The 22119-nt window shown below is 41.4% G+C and overlaps 1 protein-coding gene across 13 annotated transcripts in view; it reads left to right on the top strand.

The window, feature by feature from the left end:
• Nucleotides 1-22119, top strand: part of furinb (furin (paired basic amino acid cleaving enzyme) b) — a 134262-nt gene that overhangs the window by 11259 nt on the left and 100884 nt on the right. For 10 of the 13 annotated variants that reach the window (XR_009795391.1, XM_061822730.1, XM_061822729.1 and 7 more), the window contains one exon: nt 2400-2671. Coding sequence is in view for 12 of the 13 variants with exons in the window: in XM_061822730.1 (XP_061678714.1) it covers nt 2498-2671 (174 nt within the window). In the remaining variant the exon portion in view is untranslated. Of the gene's footprint in view, nt 1-2261; nt 2328-2399; nt 2672-22119 lie in introns of all 13 variants that reach the window. The other 3 variants (XM_061822733.1, XM_061822725.1, XM_061822723.1) reach the window with 2 other exon arrangements.

Here is a 22119-nt window from a genome sequence, read left to right as displayed (position 1 = left end):
GAGGTTCTGCACAATCACTGCAACATACTGCTGCGCATTCTTTTAGAGAGGAGTCAAAAGCACATGGTGGGTGTTGATTTGGCTTGGGCACAGCCTGAAATAGAACTTGAGCGCTGGTTGTGTCGCGCAGCCTACCTACAACACCTAAGCCAGTCAGTCACATTTTTACCAGCATTGTATGCATGGCTGTCAGTCCGATGATGCAAAAAAAACCCAAAGACTATATGGTAGATAGGCACTGGAAGAATGTAACATGGGAAAAGGAAGAATCCATTGTATTCTGATCTTTTTTTTTGTTTGTTTTTACTGCCACAACACTTTTTGCTATGGATATAATGGAAAATCATGCAATTGAGTTTCTCAATGTCAGAACCTCTCTCAGTCAGAACAACACTTTCTGAACTGTTGAGAGAATCACCAATGACTGTCTAAACTTGAAGTGATTATTACAGGTGCTAAGAGGTTTGCTTTATTATCTCGCAGCAAAAACATTCTGTAGCATCTGCGGGGCCATTCTTTGAGCAGTTTACTCCATGGATTTATGGTGGGTTTATCTGAGTATTTTCTGCAACAGCTAAAACAATTGTGTGTTAAGTTTACCACTCAACAGGTGCATGAATATTAAAAAACAAGGAAAAAAAATGTATCTCTTCCGAACCTTGGTTTTAAATTGACTTAGTAAATTAGCTGGGTTTTGGCTATTATTTTGCAATTTGACTCAGATCGTTTTTATCAATAGCGCTGGTCTGTTAGTTGTAAAATACAACTTATCAATAGCTCTGGTCTGTTAGTTGTAACATACAACTTGTACATGTTGGGCAGTTCAAGTGTTAAAGAGAAATGCAGTGAATATGAAAAAATATGAATCATTGCCCCACATGCTGGCTTGAAAATATCATGACCAGAAGTCGAGGCTGAACCCAAGGAGCACAATTCTGGAGACCAGGTACTGTTTGAACAGGAAGTTTATTCAGTTCGGGGTCAGTGCACAGGGAGGCAATCTAAAAGTGTAACAGAAACAGCACCCTAAGAGGCAAGGTCAAACATGAAGCAGGGTCAATCATCTGCCAAATCAGTAACATGAGAAGGTTATGCGGGAACGTGACAGTAAAGTACAATGATCTGGCGAAGGACCGGCCCACACGCGTGGTAATATATATCAACAGTTATGAGCCTGAACAAGAACCAGGTGGACCAGGCGTCTCCTCACTGGATCAGGTGCCCACTGGGTTGAAGAACGACATGCCCATAACAAAAATAGGCCGAGTGGTCATATCCACACCTGGCCTCCCAATTTTCTTTTGTTTTTTTTGCAATTGTATTTCTCATCTTTTTTCAATTCTTCTCTTACTTTTCTCTTCTTCCATCAGTTAAGTTGTTTTTTTTTTAAATTCTTATTATGCAATTCCATTTTGGCATGGTGGAACACTTGTAGAGTGTTGGCCTCACAGAAAATGGATGTTATACCATTCCATGTATTATCTTATTCCCCGAGGCTGCATCTAAGAAGCAATCGTTCATTCTTGGTTACATGACATCTAACGGGCTCTAAAGTTGTACCATAGGAGAAAGCAGGCTCTTGTGCCACACATATTTACTGTATGTGTAATGCCATGTTGTAAAGGTCTCTTAACTTCCTGATAGTGATTGTGATTGACTGCAGCAGGTTGTTTCTAATTGCCAGGATATCGGCAGCACTCACTGAATTAATTAACACACAACAACAGGAAAGTCCAACAAACTCTAAAGAAAGAGAATTCTAGATTTTCACATGTGAAAATGTTTTGGAACCTTTTCTTAACAACTGTAGATAACAAGATCAATACTAATCAGTGTGAGCACAAATGCTTTTTTTTTTCTCCTGTAAAGCAAAAAAAAAGAAACAAAATGTGAAGAAAAACGTACTTGAGTACTAGAGTGTCAAATATGATTTTCTGCTTTAGTGATTATAAGTAGTCGTACAAAACTGTAATTAATTCTTAATAATAAGTAATTTACTAAAAACAATAATAGCAGCACGGTGGAAAAAATGGTTAGAGCATCTGCTTCACAGTTCTGAAGAACGGTATTCAAATCTCAGCCCAACCTGTGTGGTGTTTGGAGTTTCTCCCCGTGCCTGCGTGGGTTTTCTCTGGGCACACCAGTTTCCTCCCACATCCCAAAAACATGCATTAAATTGGGTCTCGAAATTGCCCTTTGGGTGTGAATGTGACTGCGACTGTTGTTTGTCTCCATGTGCCCCGCAATTGGTTGGCAACAAGTTCAGGTTGCACCCTGCCTCCTGCCCGTTGACAGCTGGGATAGGCTCCAGCACTCCCGCGACCCTTGTGAGGATAAGCGACTCGGATAATGGTAAGACGTTTGTCTTTATAGCTCACTCTGTGTTGTGTCATCTCCAGGCCACTGTTCTACTTTACCATCACAAGGGAGTGCAGCTCCTACTTGCCTGTGGCGCAGTCAAAGACCAACGGATACACTGTCCTGTGTTCTACTTTTCATGGATACCCGGGAGACTGTGCTGCACATATGGACAGTCCTTGTCCTGACAGCAGAACTAAACTGGATTGATACTGCAGAGGTCTATACCAATGCTTGGGCTGTCCAGATTAATGGGGGCCCTGAGGAGGCAGACCGAATTGCAAAGGAACACGGTTTCACCAACCATGGCAATGTGAGTTGAAATACAATACACTTTATCTGTACTCAAGATGTTGCTGTCTTATGTGATTGTTAATACACTCCATGAGACGCTCACTCCATCAATTAGAATTCTCTTTTGAGCAAAAACTACAACTCTTTTGGCACTCACTTGTTTTCTTCGCTGTCTTATCCTGTAGTCATGAATCCAAACTGTTTACTTTCATGAAAAATATCTCTAATGCATAGAATGCTGTTTATTTTTTTTAATCATATGCTAATCCCAGATAACAAGTTCTAGTTTTCTTATTTTTCTTAAGAGTGGAGGACATAGGAATGAATGAATGAATGAATGAGTGAATAAATACAATCAAATGAAGGTGGTGACGTGGCCAAGTGAAAGTCTGAATTTAAATCCAATCAAGATGCTATGTAGAGTGGAGAAAATAATTATTTGATCCCTACTAATTTTGTAAATTCACTTGTTGACAAAGACATACGTGGGTTATACTTTTTAACGGTAGGTTTATGTTTGAAAGAAAATGCACTGTAACTATTTGATGGCTTACCAACAATAAAGAATTCTGGCTCCCTAAGACTGGTCCTCTCACTTAGAAAAGTACTCTTAAACCCGTGAGCTGTATTTTAGCTGTACACTTATCTCCACTCGTTATTAGTATAAAGACACAGAATCTACCAATCTAAATCGATCAGACAACAAACTTTCCATCGTGAGAATGATCAAACAACTTTCTTCGGACATTACGGGCAAGACTATGGACCTTCACAAGGCTAGAATTAAAATGTCAATTTCCCTCGCTCTTGGGCGCTTCGCAAGATTTCTCTTTGCGCGATAGCAATGGCCATGAGTATGGTCCGGTATCAGGCCAGAGCTACGTTGGAGGAGCTTGTTAATGATCTCAAAGCAGCTGGGACCACAGTCAACAAGTGAAATGAAGTGAAGTGATAACACGCCACATCCTGCAGCACCTGTAAGACCCCCGCTGCTCAAGAATGCACACGTACAAGCCCATCAGAAGTTTTCCAATGAACATGTGAATGATTCAGAAAATGATTGGAAGATGATTTGGTCCGATGACAGAAAAATCAAGCTATTTGGAATCAATTTTACTCTGCTTGTTTTGAGGAAAAGTAATTCAGATTCTGACCCCCAAAACACCATTCACACCATCAAACATGGAGTTGGGTGAAGGAGGGGGGTGTTAATCTGCAGAGGGCACAAGTCAAATTCACCGCATCAAGGGGAATATGGATGGAGCCTTGTCCTCTGACTCTTGGATGACAAGTTGACAACCTCAACCTTAAGTATTTGGAGAGGATCTCCAAAGTGGAGAGGTGCAGAATTCCTCACAAGGTGTGTGCATACCTGGTGATCAACTACAAGAAACATCTGACGTCTGTGCGGGCCAATAAGGGCTCCCTTTTGAGAAGGGGTCAAGTCCTTATTTCCCTCAATGAATTGCAAAAGGGTGGCATGGTCAACATCAACCTCACAGTTCTGAGGATTGTGTTTAAATCGCAACGCGCCGTTGTAGAGTTTGCATGTTCTCTCCATGCCCGAGTGAGTTTTCGCCAGGTACTCCGGTTTCCTCCCAAATCCCAAAAACAAGCGGGGTCAGTTGATTGAAGATGAAATTTCCCGTAGGTGTGAATCTGAGTGCGAGTGGTTGCTTAGTTTATGTGCCCTGGGATTGCCTGGCAACCAATTCAGTGTATACTCTACCTATTGACCAAAGATAGCTGGGATAGGCTTCAGCACACCCGCAACCCTAGTGAGGATAAGCAGGACATAAAATGGATGAATGAATTGCAAAATAATTGTTTCTTTTATGTTTTTTCTAGATTTTTGAAAATATTAAATCTCTCGCTGTTAAAATACACCTATTAAAGTGATAGACCGTTCATGTTTTTGTCAGTGGGTACATTTACAAAATCACTAAGGGATCAAATAATTGTTTTTTCCATTGTATTTATGATCATGACCACAGAGTAGCTTGGGTAAGGATATAAAGTAATCTAGGAATAAGTAACCGAGGCAGACATTGCATGGGAAACATTGTGTCTTGCTCATCTTATTTCAACAGTCTCATTCTTATATTTAGCGTGCCATTGTAAAAACTCAAGCATATCCAATTATATCACAAATGTCTCCAATTTTCTGATTCAATACACAATAGTTTACATTGTTCTTTACTTAGAACGTAATTTGTAACACAAATTTGACCATCATTTGAATTGACGCTTCATGCAAAACATTGTTGACATGAGAAGTGAATCTGCACTAAATTCAAGCTTGCAAAATGAGCGTGACCATTTCCAATTCTCTGACACATTGTGGTAATTGTGATATCTCAACTCAAAGATGTTCTCTTCAATTTTTTGTTGTTGATTTATTGCTCAGTGTTGCTGTGACATTTAATTGTTTTTGGAATGACTGCCTCAAGGTCCTGATTTTACATTTTATCCAGTAAAATTTATTTAGAGATACCTCAACTACATAACTAGGGTTTGTTGGCTATGAAATATTTCAAATACAGTGGTGCCTTGAGATATGAGTTTAATTAATTCCTTGACCACCCTCATTAATCAAAATATCTGTATCTCAAGTCATCTTTTCCCAATGGAAATGTCAATTCACTCTAGCCTCCCCACGAAAATATTTCTGTGATGTATTATTTTTAATGAGAAGAATAGTACTTAAAGATATTGTATTTTAATAAAATATGCAGTATTGTTATAATTGAAAAGAATGGAACGGTTTTTGTGGCAGCACGGTGGATCAGCTGGAAAGCGTTGGCCTCACAGTTTTGAGGTCCTGGGTTCAACCCCGGACCTGCCAGTGTGAAGTTTGCATGTTCTCCACGTGACTGCGTGGGTTCTCTCCGGGCACTCCGGTTTCCTCCTACATCCCAAAAATATGCAACATTAATTGGACACTCTAAATTGCCCCGAGGTGTGATTGTGAGTGCGGCTGTTTGTCTCCATGTGCCCTGCGATTGGCTGGCAACTAGCTCAAGGTGTACCCCGCCTCCTGCCTGTTGATAGCTGGGATAGGCTCCAAAACGCCCCGCGACCCTTGTGAGGATAAGCGGAAAAGAAAATGGATGGATAGAAACAGTTTTTGTCACATTTTCTCATTCAATTCAATGGTCATTGTGATGCTCATTCTGGTGTGTGCCCCTTTCTCATCTGTGAGCAGTTTGAAGGCTGATTCAAACAAACCTAGTTCACACTTACTGCCTGGATACAGCAGTCTATGATATTGAAGCGGGGTGTGTCCTGCATTGAATTCAAGTGGGAGTCATAGCAGAAGACCATGTCTTGCCTTAAACTCAACTCACATGGGCGTTCTTCGCAGAGGATAAAGAATACATTATAAGACTGTGGGAATGTATTTTGTATTGTCCGTCTACATATATTGCTGCATTGATTGTGTTCGAATGTTAATTGCTGAAAGGGTTTCAAACACAACCACTTAGATGTCAATCATTGCAGATGTTAGCATTGGACTCCAGTTAAAGTGAAATGTTTGTTTCAACTACACATATAGTTCTCTTTGTTTAATGTTTTTCAACAGTAAAATTAAGAGTGGCAATAAATAGTTTGGAGCCTCTTTTTAAAATAATATTTATTAATTCTAACATTGGCAGCATATAGCACTCCTATCCCAAGTTTGTGCTAGAAGACAAAGCAAAAAATTGGTTAAATGGGTTAGTTGATTGATCAATTGATTTGTTATTTTTGATACAATTTAGTGAATGCTTAGTCTCACACCATATCAATTACAATATGTATGAGGTTTTGTGGAGGAGGGAGTTACTACTACTACTACTTCCTGTCCACCATTTATTAAATGCGAGTTGAGAAATGTGCAACTTTTGTACTGGAATGATGCAGGTATCATATGACACGCATGCATCCAGAAACAGATGCACAAATGTGTGTATTGTGCCTTCATGTTGTGTGGTCAAGAGAGTGTGATGCATCACTCATGTACTGTAGCTCTCTCTCACTCTGGTGCCAGGGAGGTCTTTGGTGTATTGTGGCGCTCTGTTACGAGCACAAGCAAATACAGAAGGGTGCGCTGCATTTCTGTTGTCATGGGAACAGAACTCTGCCATTCTGCACTGTGAAGCAAAGTTTACAGCTTTTCATGGGAAGAATTTGAATTAAAAACAATCTGGCAAGCAGCACACTTGCTGCCTCACCAGCCAATGCTCAGTAGATGCTGAACAACAGCCACACTTTACAGAAGTACCGTATTTTCACACCCATAAGGCGCACCGTATTAAAAGGTGCAGTCTCAGGTGTGGGTTCAATTCCAGTATTTAACACATGTACAAGGCACCCCGTATTATTAGGCGGAGGCAGGGTGGCACTTGTGATACAGTGAGGCAAAATTGCACCTTTATTTTTGTAAGCAGAAGAACAAGCTCACACTTTTTCTCCCCAATATGAGCGGTGGAAGCGAGTCATGAGTCAACACACCATCTTCACACACGGTTTCACACTAAACCAAAATTTTTACGCCGCAAAAACAAAACAGCACAACCAGCAGACAACAAAATGATGAATAAAGAAATAATTGACACAAAACATGCACTTCAAATGTTACTTCCACATTTAGCTCTGCAAAGGATATAGCTACAATATATAGCAACATTAGCTTTAAGCATACGGGAGCACGTGCACGCTATTTAAAAAGGTACCAGTTTGGAAACTGAGGTCAGTGGTACGTGCTTTACGGGCATATTTAACAGTGTAAATCCCAGAGTTCAGTTGTACTTTATTTAAGCATTTAACAATGTAGCTATACAGTATAGCTGCATAGAGATACTAGCCGAAACCATACGGCAGCATGTATGCACGCTTTTTAAGTACTTCAATAAAGTACAACCAAGTTCACTGTTTACAATGTTAAATACTTCATTAAAGTACAACCGAACTCGAGTTTTCCTCTGGGTGCCTTTTTAAATAGCGAGCCTGCATGTTACCATATGCTTTAAGATAGTATCGCTATATAGTATAGCGACATTATTAAATAGGTTAATAAAGTAGAACCGAACTCACTGTGTATATGGTATACCCCACGCCGGTCGCAACTTCACTTTGCTTACCCTGTTCACGTCGATGTCCAGCAAATGTTGTTATTTTTCTTTCACGGCGATTGTTTGTTCTTTGTTAATTAATCCATTGCTCGTGTTGTTCTTCCAACTTGTGCAACCTTATTTTGTTTCCACGGAAATTCAGCTTGGTCTTCTCGAGTGGAAGCAGACACATGAGCCCAAGCATCCACAATCCTTTAAGAAATTGTGGCGTAACTCGCCTGAGGCTGCTTATTAATAATATTCTGTTCGCCATTTGTCATCCATCGGTCCCAGGTTGCTCGCAACTTCACTTTATTTTGTTCATGGTGATGTCCAGTGAAGGAAGTTGCTTCGTTATTTATTTTTCTTTTGCGGCAATTGTTTGTTCTTTGTTAATTAATGCATTGCTTGTGTTGTTCTTCCAACTTGGGTCACCTCATCTTGTTTCCACGGAAATTCAGCTTGGTCTTCTCGACTTGGCAAAGCTTGTTTTCCTACTTCCTCAAGTGGAAGCAGACAAGTTAGCCCAAGCATCCACAATCCTTTCAGAAAGTGTGCCATAACTTGCCCGGGGCTGCCTCTTAATAACGTTGTGTTCGCCATTTGTCATCCATCGCTCAAAACTTCACTTTTATTTTGTTCACGGCGATGTCCAGTGAATGAAGTTGCTCCGTTGTTTGTTTTTCATGGTGATTGTTTGTTCTTTGTTAATTAATCCATTGCTCATGTTGTTCCACCAACTTGGGCCACCTCACCTTGTAGGCTCCCAGTATAACAGTAAAGTTCCGAGTTCATTAGCTGCGCTTGTTTATTCATGGCGGTTGTTTGTTCTTTATAAGCATATCTCTTTGTTGGTGCCATTTTTGGGGACCTTAGCCAAAGCTATATTGTTTAGCGCAAAACACATAGCATTATGTACCTTCGGGGGGGGGGGGGGGTCTTTAGCGTCCTCTCCACGCCCACACTTTCTCCTGTAACTTCCACATGCTGTCCTCCTACAAGTCCGCTTTTCCTTTATATACAAGTGTGTCAGCAGGAAATGCTCCCAGTTGGTACAAATTTTCACGTATAAGGCACTCCGCATTATAAGGCGCCCTGTCCGTTTTGGAGAAAATTCAAAACATTTAAATGCGCCATGAAGGCGGCACGGTAGCTCAGCTAGTAAAGCATTGGCCTCACAGTACTGAGGTACCGGGTTCAATCCCGGCCCCGCCTGTGTGGAGTTTGCATGTTCTCTCCGTGCCTGCATGCGTTTTCTCCGGGCACTCCGGTTTCCTCCCACATCCCCAAAACATGCAACATTAATTGGACATTCTAAATTGCCCTTAGGTGTGATTGTGAATGCGGCTGTTTGTCTCCATGTGCCCTGGAATTGGCTGGCAACCAGTTCAGGGTGTACCCCGCCTCCTGCCCGTTGACAGCTAGGATAGGCTCCAGCACTCCCCGTGACCCTTGTGAGGCAAAGAAAATGGAGCCATGAAAATAGGGTACAATAATCTCCACCTTTCACATTCTTGGAGGCACTGAGGGCTAAGTCACAGGAAAAAATCAACACTGCGAGAGAAAGCACAAGTGAGCATTCTGCATTGGTGCCTGGGAGCATAGTCCGTGAACATAAGCAATATTTGTCAGAGAAAAGTATAAAAATCAATTTGTTAGTCAATAGACGTTCCACCTTTTTTTGCCTCTTTACTGGAGCATGCGCGGCCCTGAAGTACCCTTGTTAACTCGTACCAGCAGCAGAAGCCCAAAAAAATTGTAATCTCTAAAAATTTGAAAGTTAGGTTGTACTGAGGGACCAAAGCTGCATTCTGCTTAGCCAGCTGGTACCCATCAGCTCCCTCCGCCAAAAAGGCCCAATAGGACTTGGTGTGTACCAACAGGTTTGGAGATTGTCGCTACGACAGTCACCAACCATTCTATGGCTATAGATCCGGTAGGTCACCTCAGCTATGGAGGCGAAGTACATGGTCCACTCAGACTCAATGTCACGTGCCTCACCTGGAACATAAATAAATTTCTATTGGAGTTGATAATTGAAACACCTTCTAACAGGGGATTCTGCCAAACATTCCCAGCAGACCCTCACAATGCGTTTGGGCCTGCCACGTCAGGCCGGTATTTTCCCCACCATTGGAGCCAACTCACCACCAGGTAGTGATCAGTTGACAGCTCCGCTTCTCCCTTCACACAAGTGTCCAAGACATGCAGCCACAAGTCCGATGACATGACCGCAAAAGCGATAATCGGACAGCAAACTAAGTTGTCCTGGTGGCAAGTGTACATGTGGATATGCTTCTGCTTGCTTGAATGTGGTGTTCCTTATGAATAATCTGTAATGAGCACAGAAGTCCAATAACAGAACCGCACTCGGGTTCTGGCCGAGGAACTGTTCCTCCCAATCACCTCCTTCCAGCTCTCACTCTCTTTGCCCATGTGAGCATTGAAGTCCCCCAGCAGAATGATGGGGTCCCCAGAGGGAGCGCTCTCCAGCACTCCTTTAAAGGGAATGGAAGGAGCGCAATGCTAATATTATACAGTTTTTATGCTGAGTACAAATCTTAAATCCATTATGAAGGAAACATTTTTATTTTTCGATTACTTGCAAAAAATTATTGCATGTTGCGGCATCCGCCAGAAAAGGACGGAAACGTGGCGGAGAAATCCGATCAGGGGCATGACGTAGGACGTTGTGACAACATGGATCCCGTATGAATACACTAACAGAACACCAATGGATTTTCCGATAATTTGAATGATGAACATTATTCTGAAGGGTCCCACGACGACGGTAAACAATATGAGCTTTATGAAGGAGTTAAAGGTTATCAATTTGAGCCAGTTAGACAGTACACATTTGAATTCAGACAAAGTAGCTAGCGATGAAGATGCGGACAGTACTCAGACCCATCTTGTAGGATGTCCCTCATGTTGGGAATATCGACTGGTAAGAGTTTGTGAAATTCTTGTTTGGTTTAGTTAGTCATAAACTGATAAATAGTAAAGGCTTTGATATTCTAAATGTATATACCAAGTTTTCAGTCTTGTTTCGAAATTATGCAAACACCGTGTATTTAGTGATTTGGTACACGACAACCGCGACAACTACTTTGTGTGTAAAATGCGAATTATTGTACCAAACACACAGAAGCCAATAACGTAGTCTAAATTGGTGTATTTTCACAAATAAGTAATGATATAATGCTGCTTTTTTTCGGCTTGTCTCGTTAGGGGTCGCCACAGCATGTTATCTCAGATGAATGCTCATATATGTTTGGCAAAGTTTTAATCATAATAATAAAATAAAAATAATAAATCATTTTTACGGATTGGTTTTATCTTATAATCACTGAGGAATTCTCGAAACGAATGGGTTTTTCTTTGGCGTGAATACAAAAGACTCCCAGCTTATCATCATTCCAAAATAGCCCATCCCAGAATTCGTGATGTCAGAGGTCCACCCATGAAATGAGTTGTATTGCAGGTAAGAGAAACTAGGTCAAAGTTCGCAACTTTAATTCATAAACACTTGTATTTTTTGGTAAAAACATTGAACAGATTATGCATTGTAAGGAACAGTTGAACATATATTTTCGCCTAGATAAGATAATTTGCGTTAGAAATGAGACATTCCATACTCTTAAAGGACTCCAAAAAAGGTGAGTACGCTGAACTGTTGCTTGGTTCATAGGCACAAACAACTGTCAAGATCCGTTCCTTAACCCAAAGGTGGAGGGATGCTACCCTCTCATCAACTAGGATGAACCCCAATTTACAGGTGCCATTATGGGGGGCAATAAGTATACACCTGCTCGACACCCGCCACTGCGGGCTACTCCAGAGTAGAAGAGAGTCTATCCCCTCTCCAGAGGACTGGTACCAGAGCCCAACCTGTGTGTAGTCAGAACTTCTCGACCTCATACACCAGCTCAGGCTCCTTCCCTCCCAGAGAGGTGACATTCTACGTCCCAAGAGCCAGCCTCTGTAGCCGGCGATCGGATTGCCAAAATCCATGCCTTCGGCCATCACCCAGATCACACTCCATCCAACCACTATAGACCCTTCCACAAGTGGTGAGCCCAAGGTAAGGGGGACCGACATTACCCTTATGGGGTGTATTGGACTGGCCCCCAAGGGTGCAGGCCGAGCCAGCAGGTGCTCGTCTTCAGGCTCCAGCTCCAGGGCTGGCTCCAGAGGGGGACCCCGGTGAAAACTTCTTCCTGAATTTTCCCTCTTCAGAGAGACTTTTGGAGCTGTGTTTTATCTAGTCCCTTACCTGGGATCTAATTGCCATGGGAGGCTATTTCACAGACGCCGCAGTACTGAGCAAGACAGTCGAGCCGGGGTGCTTTATGCCCGCACGCGAATGAGTAATGCATTCTCGGCTGGGTTCTTGAGAGCCGACACCGTTGCAAGGCCCGACGCGCAGCCTTCGCAGAACCCCAGAGCCAGTGTGGCTGAGTTTCGGCGCCGTGGTATACAAGGAGGAGGTGGATCCGAGCTATGCTGCTTTTAGGGGTATGTTCAAAGTCGCTGCAGTACGCGATGAACACCATAGAGACGAGGCTGAGTGAGACATTGTTGGCTGGGCGACGTGCTCATCGACACATTTCATGCGCAGATCTTTTGTTACGTTATGATTGAGACCGAATACGTGGTCCGCCCCAAACTATTGTTTTTTTATTAGTAGCTGTATGCGCACATCAACACATTTCACACACGGATCTTTTGCTACGTTATGAGAGAGACCGATTACATGTTCCGCCCCAAACTATTATTTTTTTTTTTTAGTAGCTGTATACAAACCTACCTGTTATTTGGAACCCACGAAGCTCTCGTCCTCTGCACCCGTGCAATCCATTTTTCACAACGAACAGGGTCTCTTTCAAACTTATGAAGAGTAATTCCATTCTCCCGAGTGTTCAAGTAATGTCCAGCAATGCAATGAGCCAGCATTTTGGCTAACACAAAGGAACAACGAGCTACCTTCCCGGAGGTAAAACTAATGGAAACAAACGAGTCCACGAGGGGGCGCCGCTGTCCTTTAGGTCACTTACCGCTTCTTCTCAAAAACAAATCCCTGAGAGGATTTTCATGGCGGGAGTTACAAAACGCTGTATACGTCAAAACCATGTTTTGTGGTGAAAAAACACATGGGACCATATTGGCTGTGGGTTTTTCATTAATAATATACCAAAAATCATCCATTTCATGACAGGCCCACTTTAAGGTACCACTATATGTTATTTGGTCTCTCTATTGTACTGATTTTCACCCATTGCTGGTGGTTCTTTAATTAATCCCCCGCAATAAATGGGAGTTCACTAAAATTATTTAGGTTCTGAATTATGTTGTGTTGAATTTGTGAATGAAAGAAAGGAAAACATGTAATGCTACTAGATGTTACTGGGCAAAACGCATTAGTCTTTGATAGATGGTTACATTTTTCTTTTGTCTGGAATTATATTTTTGGGCAGTGCCTCTTCTGACATTGTTTCTCAGAGGTGCACAAATAATAAGCATTACTGGTATTATTTTAGTCTCTGGCCACTGAGAGAAGGTGCTAGAAATAGATGAAGTCCAGAATATCCAACAGTGCAGTGATGGTACAGCAGGGGTTATGTGAGGGAATATATTTGGCAAGGCTTTTTAAAACTGGGGGATAAGACTTAAAAGGTCTTAGTAGTGTGTCTTCATTTGTGTGTGTGGGTATGTGTGAGAGTGTGTAGTTTGCTCATTATACTGGATTTTAATTTTTGGTGACTGGTCTTGAGGGAGGATAAGTGTATTTGTTCTGTACTGTGTAGTGTAGATAGGGCGGGTTGTTTTCTGGTTGATTTCTGAAATCCCAACAATACCGTAATTTCTCGTATATAACGCGCAGATTTCTCTGAAAATATTTTCAAAAAGTCAATAGAGTACATTATATTATGTATGGATGAAAAATAAAAATACAATCACATTGTATAGTCGTATACAGGTACATAGAGTGATTAAAAAAAGGTATACATATACATTTTGATATGATATTCTATCTCTTATGTTATACATTTATATATATATTACGGTAATGTGCATCACCAACCTGCGCTCTCTGACCTCCTCACGGGAGCTGGGCATTTTACAGTCGTTAGCGTAGCATATTTGTTACTACTGCACCAAACATCAGAAACGACTGCCCGTTAGTTTTGTTTTAACTTAAACTAAGACAAAAAATGTCGAATACAAGGGCTAGTTGTGCAGCTGCTTTTAAAAGTAACGTGTCATCGTTCCTGCCGATGAAGCGGGCAACCAGGAAGCAGTGCGGTAATTCAAAACAACGAGAGCTCTATGGCATCAGGTCACTATCAAAACAACGTGAGCGCAAACTACGTAGTACAAGCGTAACGTAACATTAAAAAAAAAAATACAAAATCACATCGCTCTCTATGTCTGGAATGCTCATATCGACTTAATCTAGTTTCCTTCCAGAATTTCTCTTTCTCCTCTAGGTCACATCCTGTGGGGTATAGTCGCAAATTACATTATACATAACACTCTCAATTTCAAGTTTCACCCTCATAACTTGATCCGATACTCTTCACCTCACAGACATTCTTAGTCAGCTCTTCCTTTAAAATAACCCCAACTACATTTCTCTTCCCATCTACTATATGGTAAAATAAATGAAACCCTGCCTCTAAACTTCTAGCCTTACTGCCTTTATATATATAAAGTCATAGCTCTCCTTCTTCTACATAGAGGGAGCTAGCATACGTTATATATAACCTAACCTATAACCTAACCCTAACCAAGTTTTGTTTTAAGGTTACAAAACGTGATAAATATAACTAATATATATAAACTAATATGGCGACCACTTGGATGTAGAGGGACACTCAATTGCGCAACTTTGTGCATGGATGACGCGGTCTCCACTCACTTTTTTTTTCGTATAGACATTGAAGTGAATACTGTTATATGTATTTTTCATTACAATATCTATTTTAGAATGTTTATAGGGATGTCACCCCCACTTTAAAGTTGTGCATCAATGTATCTCTTTCTCTCAAACTATTTCTCTGCCTTGCTCTGGTCTTCCCCAGCTACTCCACCCCAGCAACTTCCCCCCGCCCGCCATCTTCTGTTCTCCCCAGTGTGTTTGTGTTTTGAGATGTTAATATCCAAGTTGCGCACACAAACTCATGCAACACAGTCTCACACAGCTCAAAAGCACAATGGATGCACTTGCAGTACCTGCTGCCTATTCCCATAAGGCTCAAAGAGAAATAAGAGCAGCCTATCCAAATAAACTTTATGAAGTCTTTTACACTACACAAATACATGTGGAAAAAGATATAATATATATACGTGCCAAGGCAGCACGGTGATGCAGCTGTAAAGCATTGGCCTCACAGTTCTGAGGACCGGGGTTCGATCCCGGACCCGCCTGTGAGGCGTTTGAATGTTCTCCCCTTGCCTGTTGGGGCTTTCTCCGAGCACTCCGGTTTCCTCCCACATCCCAAAAACATGCATTCATTGGAGACTCTAAATTACCCCTAGGTGTTATTGTGAGTGCGACAGTTGTCTGTCATTATGTTCCCCGTGATTGGCTGGCAACCAGTTCAGGGTGTACCCTGCCTCTTGCCCGATGACAGCTGGGATCGGCTCCGGCGCTACCACAACTCTACTGAAGATATGTGGCTCAGAAAATGGATGGATAGATGGATATATTCGTATACAGTCAGCTTTAGAATACATTTTAAATTTCTGCTACTCGTCTATAAATCACTCAATGGTTTAGGTCCTGAATACATGAAAGAAATGCTTACGGAATACAAACCAAGTAGAGCTCTGAGATCGACTGTTCGACTGATCGAACAGGTTCTGTTTAAGTAATTTCTTTATTGAACAGCTCTTGAGGTAATCAGCCTTGGGTTTGTTCATTAGAAATTACTTTTAAAAAATGTGATTACCCACATTTAATTCATGATTTAACAAGGCGGTAATTGCCTTTTCACACAGGGGCAGATAACTGAATTGTTTCTTTTTCATAAAAAAAACATTTTAAGTTCTCTTCAGTTATATTTGTATACTTATTTGTTTGATAATCTTAAACAAAGTGGCGAAATTATGTAAATATATAAGAATTTGAGAACCGGATCAATACCTTTTCACGTCAGTTTACATCACATATTGCAAAGTGTATTGTATTGCATGCCCATCCATCCATTTTTGAGCCATTTATCCTCACAAGCATCACGGGAGCCTGTCCTAACCATCTTTGAGCAGGAGATGGGGTACAACCTGAACTGGTCGCCAGCCAATCACAGGGCACATAGAAATAACCACCAGCACTCACAGTCACACGTTCAGGCAATTTAAACTTTTCAATTGATCCATGTTTTTGGGGTGCGGGAGGAATCCGTAATGCTGGGAGAAAACCCAAGCAGTCACGGGAAGAAAATGCAAACTCCACACAGGCGGGGTTGGGATAACCCCGATATTCACAACTGTAAGGCAGATGCTTTCACCAGTCATCCGCTTTGCTGCCCATCTTTGTCTTGTATTTATACTATTATAGACTGACAATCATGGTCTTTTTCAAATCCCTTTTCTTCACCAACACTATTAAGATGTAAAAAATTCCTCCAGAACGCTTCGTACCAACTGCTTCCTCTCTCCTCAGTCCTCCACTCTTCTTCATCTCCAAGGCCCTCATTTATCAAAGAATGCATAGAACAGCTTCTAAATTAGTTCATATGACTGAAAGTTAGGATGTGTGCACACACCCCAAAAAAAAAAAATCTATTTATCAAACATCCAGGCAGGTCACATGCACATCACCATGTGTTCTATATTGCCAACCTTGCGTACCTTGAGTCTCGTTTAAATTTAGAAATGCCTCCAACTGACCAAATATGGTAGCAACAATCTCTTTGAGATTGAGGGATTATCTTTCCTCTCCCAACGATAGCGTGGATGACAAATAATATCTCCATGAGGCTGACATTTATTGAAGAACTTGTATAAGTGGAAATGTAACCCAGCTGTAGTTTAACTTTATTACAGAAACAAACCAAGAGTCCAGCTTCCGAATGAAGCCCTATGGAGCCACAAACCAGTGCAATCTATAGGCCTGTCCTAAGGCCAGATAAATGGAGAGGTTTGCGTCAGGAAGGGCATCCGGTTTAAAACTTTTCCAAACAAACATGAGCGTTCCTCTAAAGAATTCCATACCAGATCGGTCATGCCCCAGGTTAACAATGTCTGCTCCTAGCAACATTAACCTTCAGGGCGTCAGGGGAAATTCTGTTACTGTGGGTCAAAGACAAAAAAGACGAGGAAAGTGGATTCTTCGGCAGAAAAAGAAGAGAAATGCACAGAGCCTCAAACTGAGTGTAGGGACTTTGAATGTTGGGAGTCTGACAGGAAATTCCCAGGAGTTGGTGATGATTAGGAGAATCTTGTGCATCCAAGAGAGCAAGTAGAAAGGTAGTAAGGCTAGAAGTTTCGAGGCAGGGTTATTTTACCATGGAGTGGATGGGAAGAGAAATGGAGCAGGGCTTATTTTAAAGGAAGAGCTGGCTCAGAATGTCTAGAGGTAAAAAAAGTATCACATTGGATGATGAGGGTCAACCCTGAAATTGAGGGTGTATATTGTGATTTGTGGCTATCCCCACAGGTAGAATGTGACCTTGAGTTGAAAGAGAAATTCTGGAAGGAACGACATGAAGTAGTTCTGAGCATCCCTGACACAGACAGAGTTGTGATTGATGCAGATTGTTATGGACATGTTTGTAAAGGAAACAGGGCAATGAAGAAGGCATGGTTAAGTACAGCATCCAGTAAAGGAACACTGAGGGACAGATGGTAGTGGACTTTGGAAAAAGAATAAAAATGGAAGTAGTGAACACTTTATGGGAAAGAATCATGGAGGCTAGACTCAGGATAGAAGTGAGAGTCTGCAAGCAACAATCTGGTTTCATGCCTAGAAAGAGTACCACAGATGCATTATTTATCTTAAGGATGCAAGTGGAAAAGTACAGAGAAGGTCAGAATCTAGAGAAAGCCTTTAACAGAGTACCCAGAGAGGAATTGTGGTACTGCATGCTTAAGTCTGGTGTGGCGGAGAAATATGTTAGAATACTAAAGGGCATGTATGAGGGTAGCAGAACGGTGGTGAGGTGTGCCGTAGATGGAGGTGGGACTGCATCAGGGATCAGCTCTGAGCCCCTTCATTTTTGCTGTGGTAATGGATAGGCTGACAGATGAGGTTAGACTAGGAACCCCTTGGACGGTGAAGTTCGCAGATGACATTGTTATCTGGGTGGGTGATATGGGTGCATCCACCCATTTCAACATTGTTCCAACCATGATTTTGGCGAGGTTTTATTTCAAATTGATTCATTTACTCTACCTTCCCCTGAAACTGGAGGTGGTATATCCTACCAAAAGAATGCTTGAGGCTTAACACCGCCTCCACCTTCTGAAGATGTTCATTTTTACAATGACTAACATTAAATTTATGTCTGGAGAAGCCATGTGTTGAAATGTAGTTATTGTCCAAAAATCATCGACATCATCCCTGTTATACCCTTATGCCTTCATCGGTGACACATATTGAACAGCGGCTGCTTTGTCAGATTACAAATTGCAACTATACATTTAACAATGTACTGTAAATATATAAATGTAAATTGCTACATTGAAATGGAATATATGGCACTCTGCCTTCCTCTTTCACACAATGGTGGTGATGTGCTGTCATTAAAGGAAACCGTCTCTCTCTCTCTCTCTGTTATATTGTTATGTATCTGTTATCTCCCTCTCACACGCAAACACGCACACATGTTTAAAAGCCAGATCATCCTCAACTTGAATGAAGAATGTAAGCTGTGTGGAACGAATGCAGCTCTGACTCAAGGATAAATGCAGTGTACTTTCAGAATGTTTGTTCCCATTTCATTCTCATTGTGAATATTTTCTGCACACAGCCTACATATGGTACAGCATGAGCAGATTTGTCTTAAATATTAATGTATCAGACACCTCTGAATGTTCTGTGAAATGGAATAACAGGAAGGAGTAGGGCAGTTTATTCAGTATTCTGGACTTCACATGAAATACTACTGGTATTTGTGGAATGTAACTTGAAATGACATTGTTTTAATAAATAATAAAGTTAATTGATAATCAATTATTTCAATAACTCTTTCCATTTAAACATTGTTTAGTTAAAAATTACCATAGCCTAGTCTTGACAGCCAAATTCCATATATCCTTCTACATGCAAAATTAAACATAAATACGGTTGCCTTTTAAATAAAAATGTCAATAATTTAGGAGAAAATAATAAGATGGAAGCAATGCCTGGATTACTTAAAGTTCAGTGTAATTTTAAGTTTGGTTTAGAAGAAAAGAATAAGACAGAAGCAATGCCTGCATTACTTCTGGTTCAGCGTAATTTTTCATTGATATAAATCAATCAGTTTGTTGTCAGAAAGGGGCCCCACTTTTTATACGTATAACATTTAGTAGAAAGAGATGACAATGCTTTTATGAGGCTCATAATTTGAAGTTCATTACATAAATTACAGTAGATAGGTGTTCTTGATAACCACAAGTCTTTTGTCAAACCCAAACGCATACACGATACAGGTAGTGAATACGTATAGGAAATTTAATGAGATCTACCCGGGGTCATCTACAAGGGAACAATGAAGGAAAAAATGAAAACACAGGAGAGACCAACATTGGGAGAAGGAGGCTGAGCTTGTGATGTGTGGGTGGGCGTGCAGTTGGTCGAATGAAAGACAGCAAACAAAGGGGCCTGTGCCCTCTAAAAAGGGGGGTTTCCCTCCCATCACCATCACCATCAAGTGAGAAACCAGATTTCTATATCCCAACTTCCCACGTTTGATGTCCTTCTTCACGACTTGCTGATAATTCATTTAGCGTCCGTGTGCGTAGTTAAAACTCCTGTGCTTCTTCTTTGAGAATAGACAAGACTTCGATATCCTGTGTACAAAGGCTGGCTCAGCGGGGCACCCGAGGCAAGTATGCAGGACAGCACTATGCTTTTGCTGTGCTCAAAACGACATGGGAAGAAGTCACATGACACCTTGAGTATACTAATTGGAAGCGTAAAAAAACAAGGCCCTAGTGGAAGAAGTGTAGAGGTACAGCTGTGTGCTCTGATTGCATGTTGCTATATGCAAAGACCACAACATCAGTGTAACAGGTCAATTCTGAACATGCCAGATATGCCTGTGGTGGAGTTGATTTTATGTTTTTTTCCCAACAACATTTATGTGTAATTGTTTCTTGACAAAAAGGAGGACCCATAGATGGTGTGAGAATAAAGGCTTTTCATAAAAAAAATGTTCTTACACATTTGAACACTTTGAGTCTGTGTTATCATTCCTTTGTCAGGGTCCTTAGGGGATGGCTCAAAGTGTATTCGGGTTTGAGGTGTGAGTATATGACTGGAAAAGAGAGGGGCCCCCTTGAGGGAAAGAGGCCTCCTACAGGTGGGAGGGGTCTATGGGATTTTCATTGGGTCCCTCTTGGGGACTTGTTCACTCCAAAATTACATAAATCTATTAACAAGTGTTATCAACTTAGCAACAGATGGTTGGATGTTTGGATAGGTGACGGGATGTGAGGGACCACTGAGGGGTGCCTTGGGGACCCTATTCCCTAAAGTCATAAATCCTTTCCGTGGAATTTCCAGTGGCATCATCATTTCCTGGAGGGTGCCTTCTTGGGGCCTTGCGAACTTGCAAACTTGCGAAGTTTGTAAATCATTTCCCTGGGATTTCTGGCCATGCCATTCGGGTTTCAGGTGGGAGATTTCCTGTAGGGGTGTTTCTGGTGGGGTACTTACAGCCCAATTTCCTGAGGATTTCCATCTGGATTACCGGAGATGTCACTTCCAGTGACATAAACATTTTTGGCCCAAGGTCAATAAATACATTTTATTATTATTATTTATTTGTTTTATATGACCACTCTGGCGAGTCTTGTTTTTTAAATTTATTTTAGTTCACTGATGCGGAGAGCTTCATACTCTACGTCTGACTTTGCCGCCATCTGTCTGGAAGCCCGTAAGATGCTCTTTACCTTAGTGGTGATAGAGTTCTACGTCATTGTCTGCATTGTATTCATTCCTGCTCAATTCAAATTCTTCACCATGGATGTTAGTATGTTTGCACTGTACATGTTTCTTTTCTCATATAGCAAACAAAACAGAAATATATCATTTCCATCAGCACTTGGTCCTTCCCTGTCACCATTGAGCAATAATGTTTTGGTCTTTGACTCACAGTATTGCCCTCATCAGAATCAGAACCAGAATCAGAATTATTGGCCAAGTATGTAACAACACACAAGGAATTTGTCTCCGGCAGTGCCGCCCTGGTATGACATTCAGAACAAAGAACAAAGAACAACAGTTACATGTAATAGGAACTATTCCTGAGAAGAGTCAGATGTGTGAGATGCAGAGTCTTCTTCATTTAGAGGAATTAAGAGTGTGTCAACAGCCCACATTATGTTAAGCTTTTAAAGAGCGCCTTGCCCGTTCACTGTTCCTGTTACAGACCGGTGCAATGACAATTGTACAAAGGGAGCAGTTTAAAGCGATGAATCATGCTATATTCTACAGGATATATTACAAATACTAATATTCATTGGACCTGCAGGATGTGAGGGTGATTGCTAGAGGGAAAAAACTGTTTGATTGCCTGCTAGTTTTGACTTGCATTGATCAGTAGTCCTTACCCTAGTGCGTACTTTGTCAAATAACTCTGTGACTAATTAACAACCAGTTTCCTTCGTGTCCTATTTGAACAAATACAGTGAAGGAAATAAGTATTTGAACACACTGCTATATTGCGAGTTCTCCCACTTCGAAATCATGGAGGAGTCTGAAATTTTCATCGCAGGTGCATGATCGTTGTGAGTGAGATAATCGAAAAAGAAAAATCTAGAAATCACATTGTATGATTTGTTAATGATTTATTTGTGTGATAGAGCTGCAAATAAGTATTTCAACACCTGAGAAAACCAATGTTAATATTCGGTAGAGTAGCCTTTGTTTGCAATTACAGAGGTCAAACGTTTTCTGTAGTTGTTCACCGGGTTTGCACACACAGCAGGAGGGATTTTGGTGCACTCCTTCACACAGATCTTCTCTAGGTCAGACAGTTTTCTCAGCTGTGGCTGAGAAACACGGAGTTTCAGCTCGCTCCAAAGATTTTCTATTGGGTTTAGGTCTAGAGACTGGCTAGGCCACACCAGAACCTTGATATGCTTCTTACGGAGCCACTCCTTTTTTTCCTGGCTGTGTGCTTCGGGTCATTGTCATGTTGAAAGACCCAGCCACAACCCA

Source organism: Syngnathoides biaculeatus, chromosome 6, assembly GCF_019802595.1.
Source record: "Syngnathoides biaculeatus isolate LvHL_M chromosome 6, ASM1980259v1, whole genome shotgun sequence".
Taxonomy (NCBI): Eukaryota; Metazoa; Chordata; class Actinopteri; order Syngnathiformes; family Syngnathidae; genus Syngnathoides; species Syngnathoides biaculeatus.
Note: the sequence above shows the minus strand (reverse complement) of the source record. Positions and strands in the feature narration are given on the sequence as shown.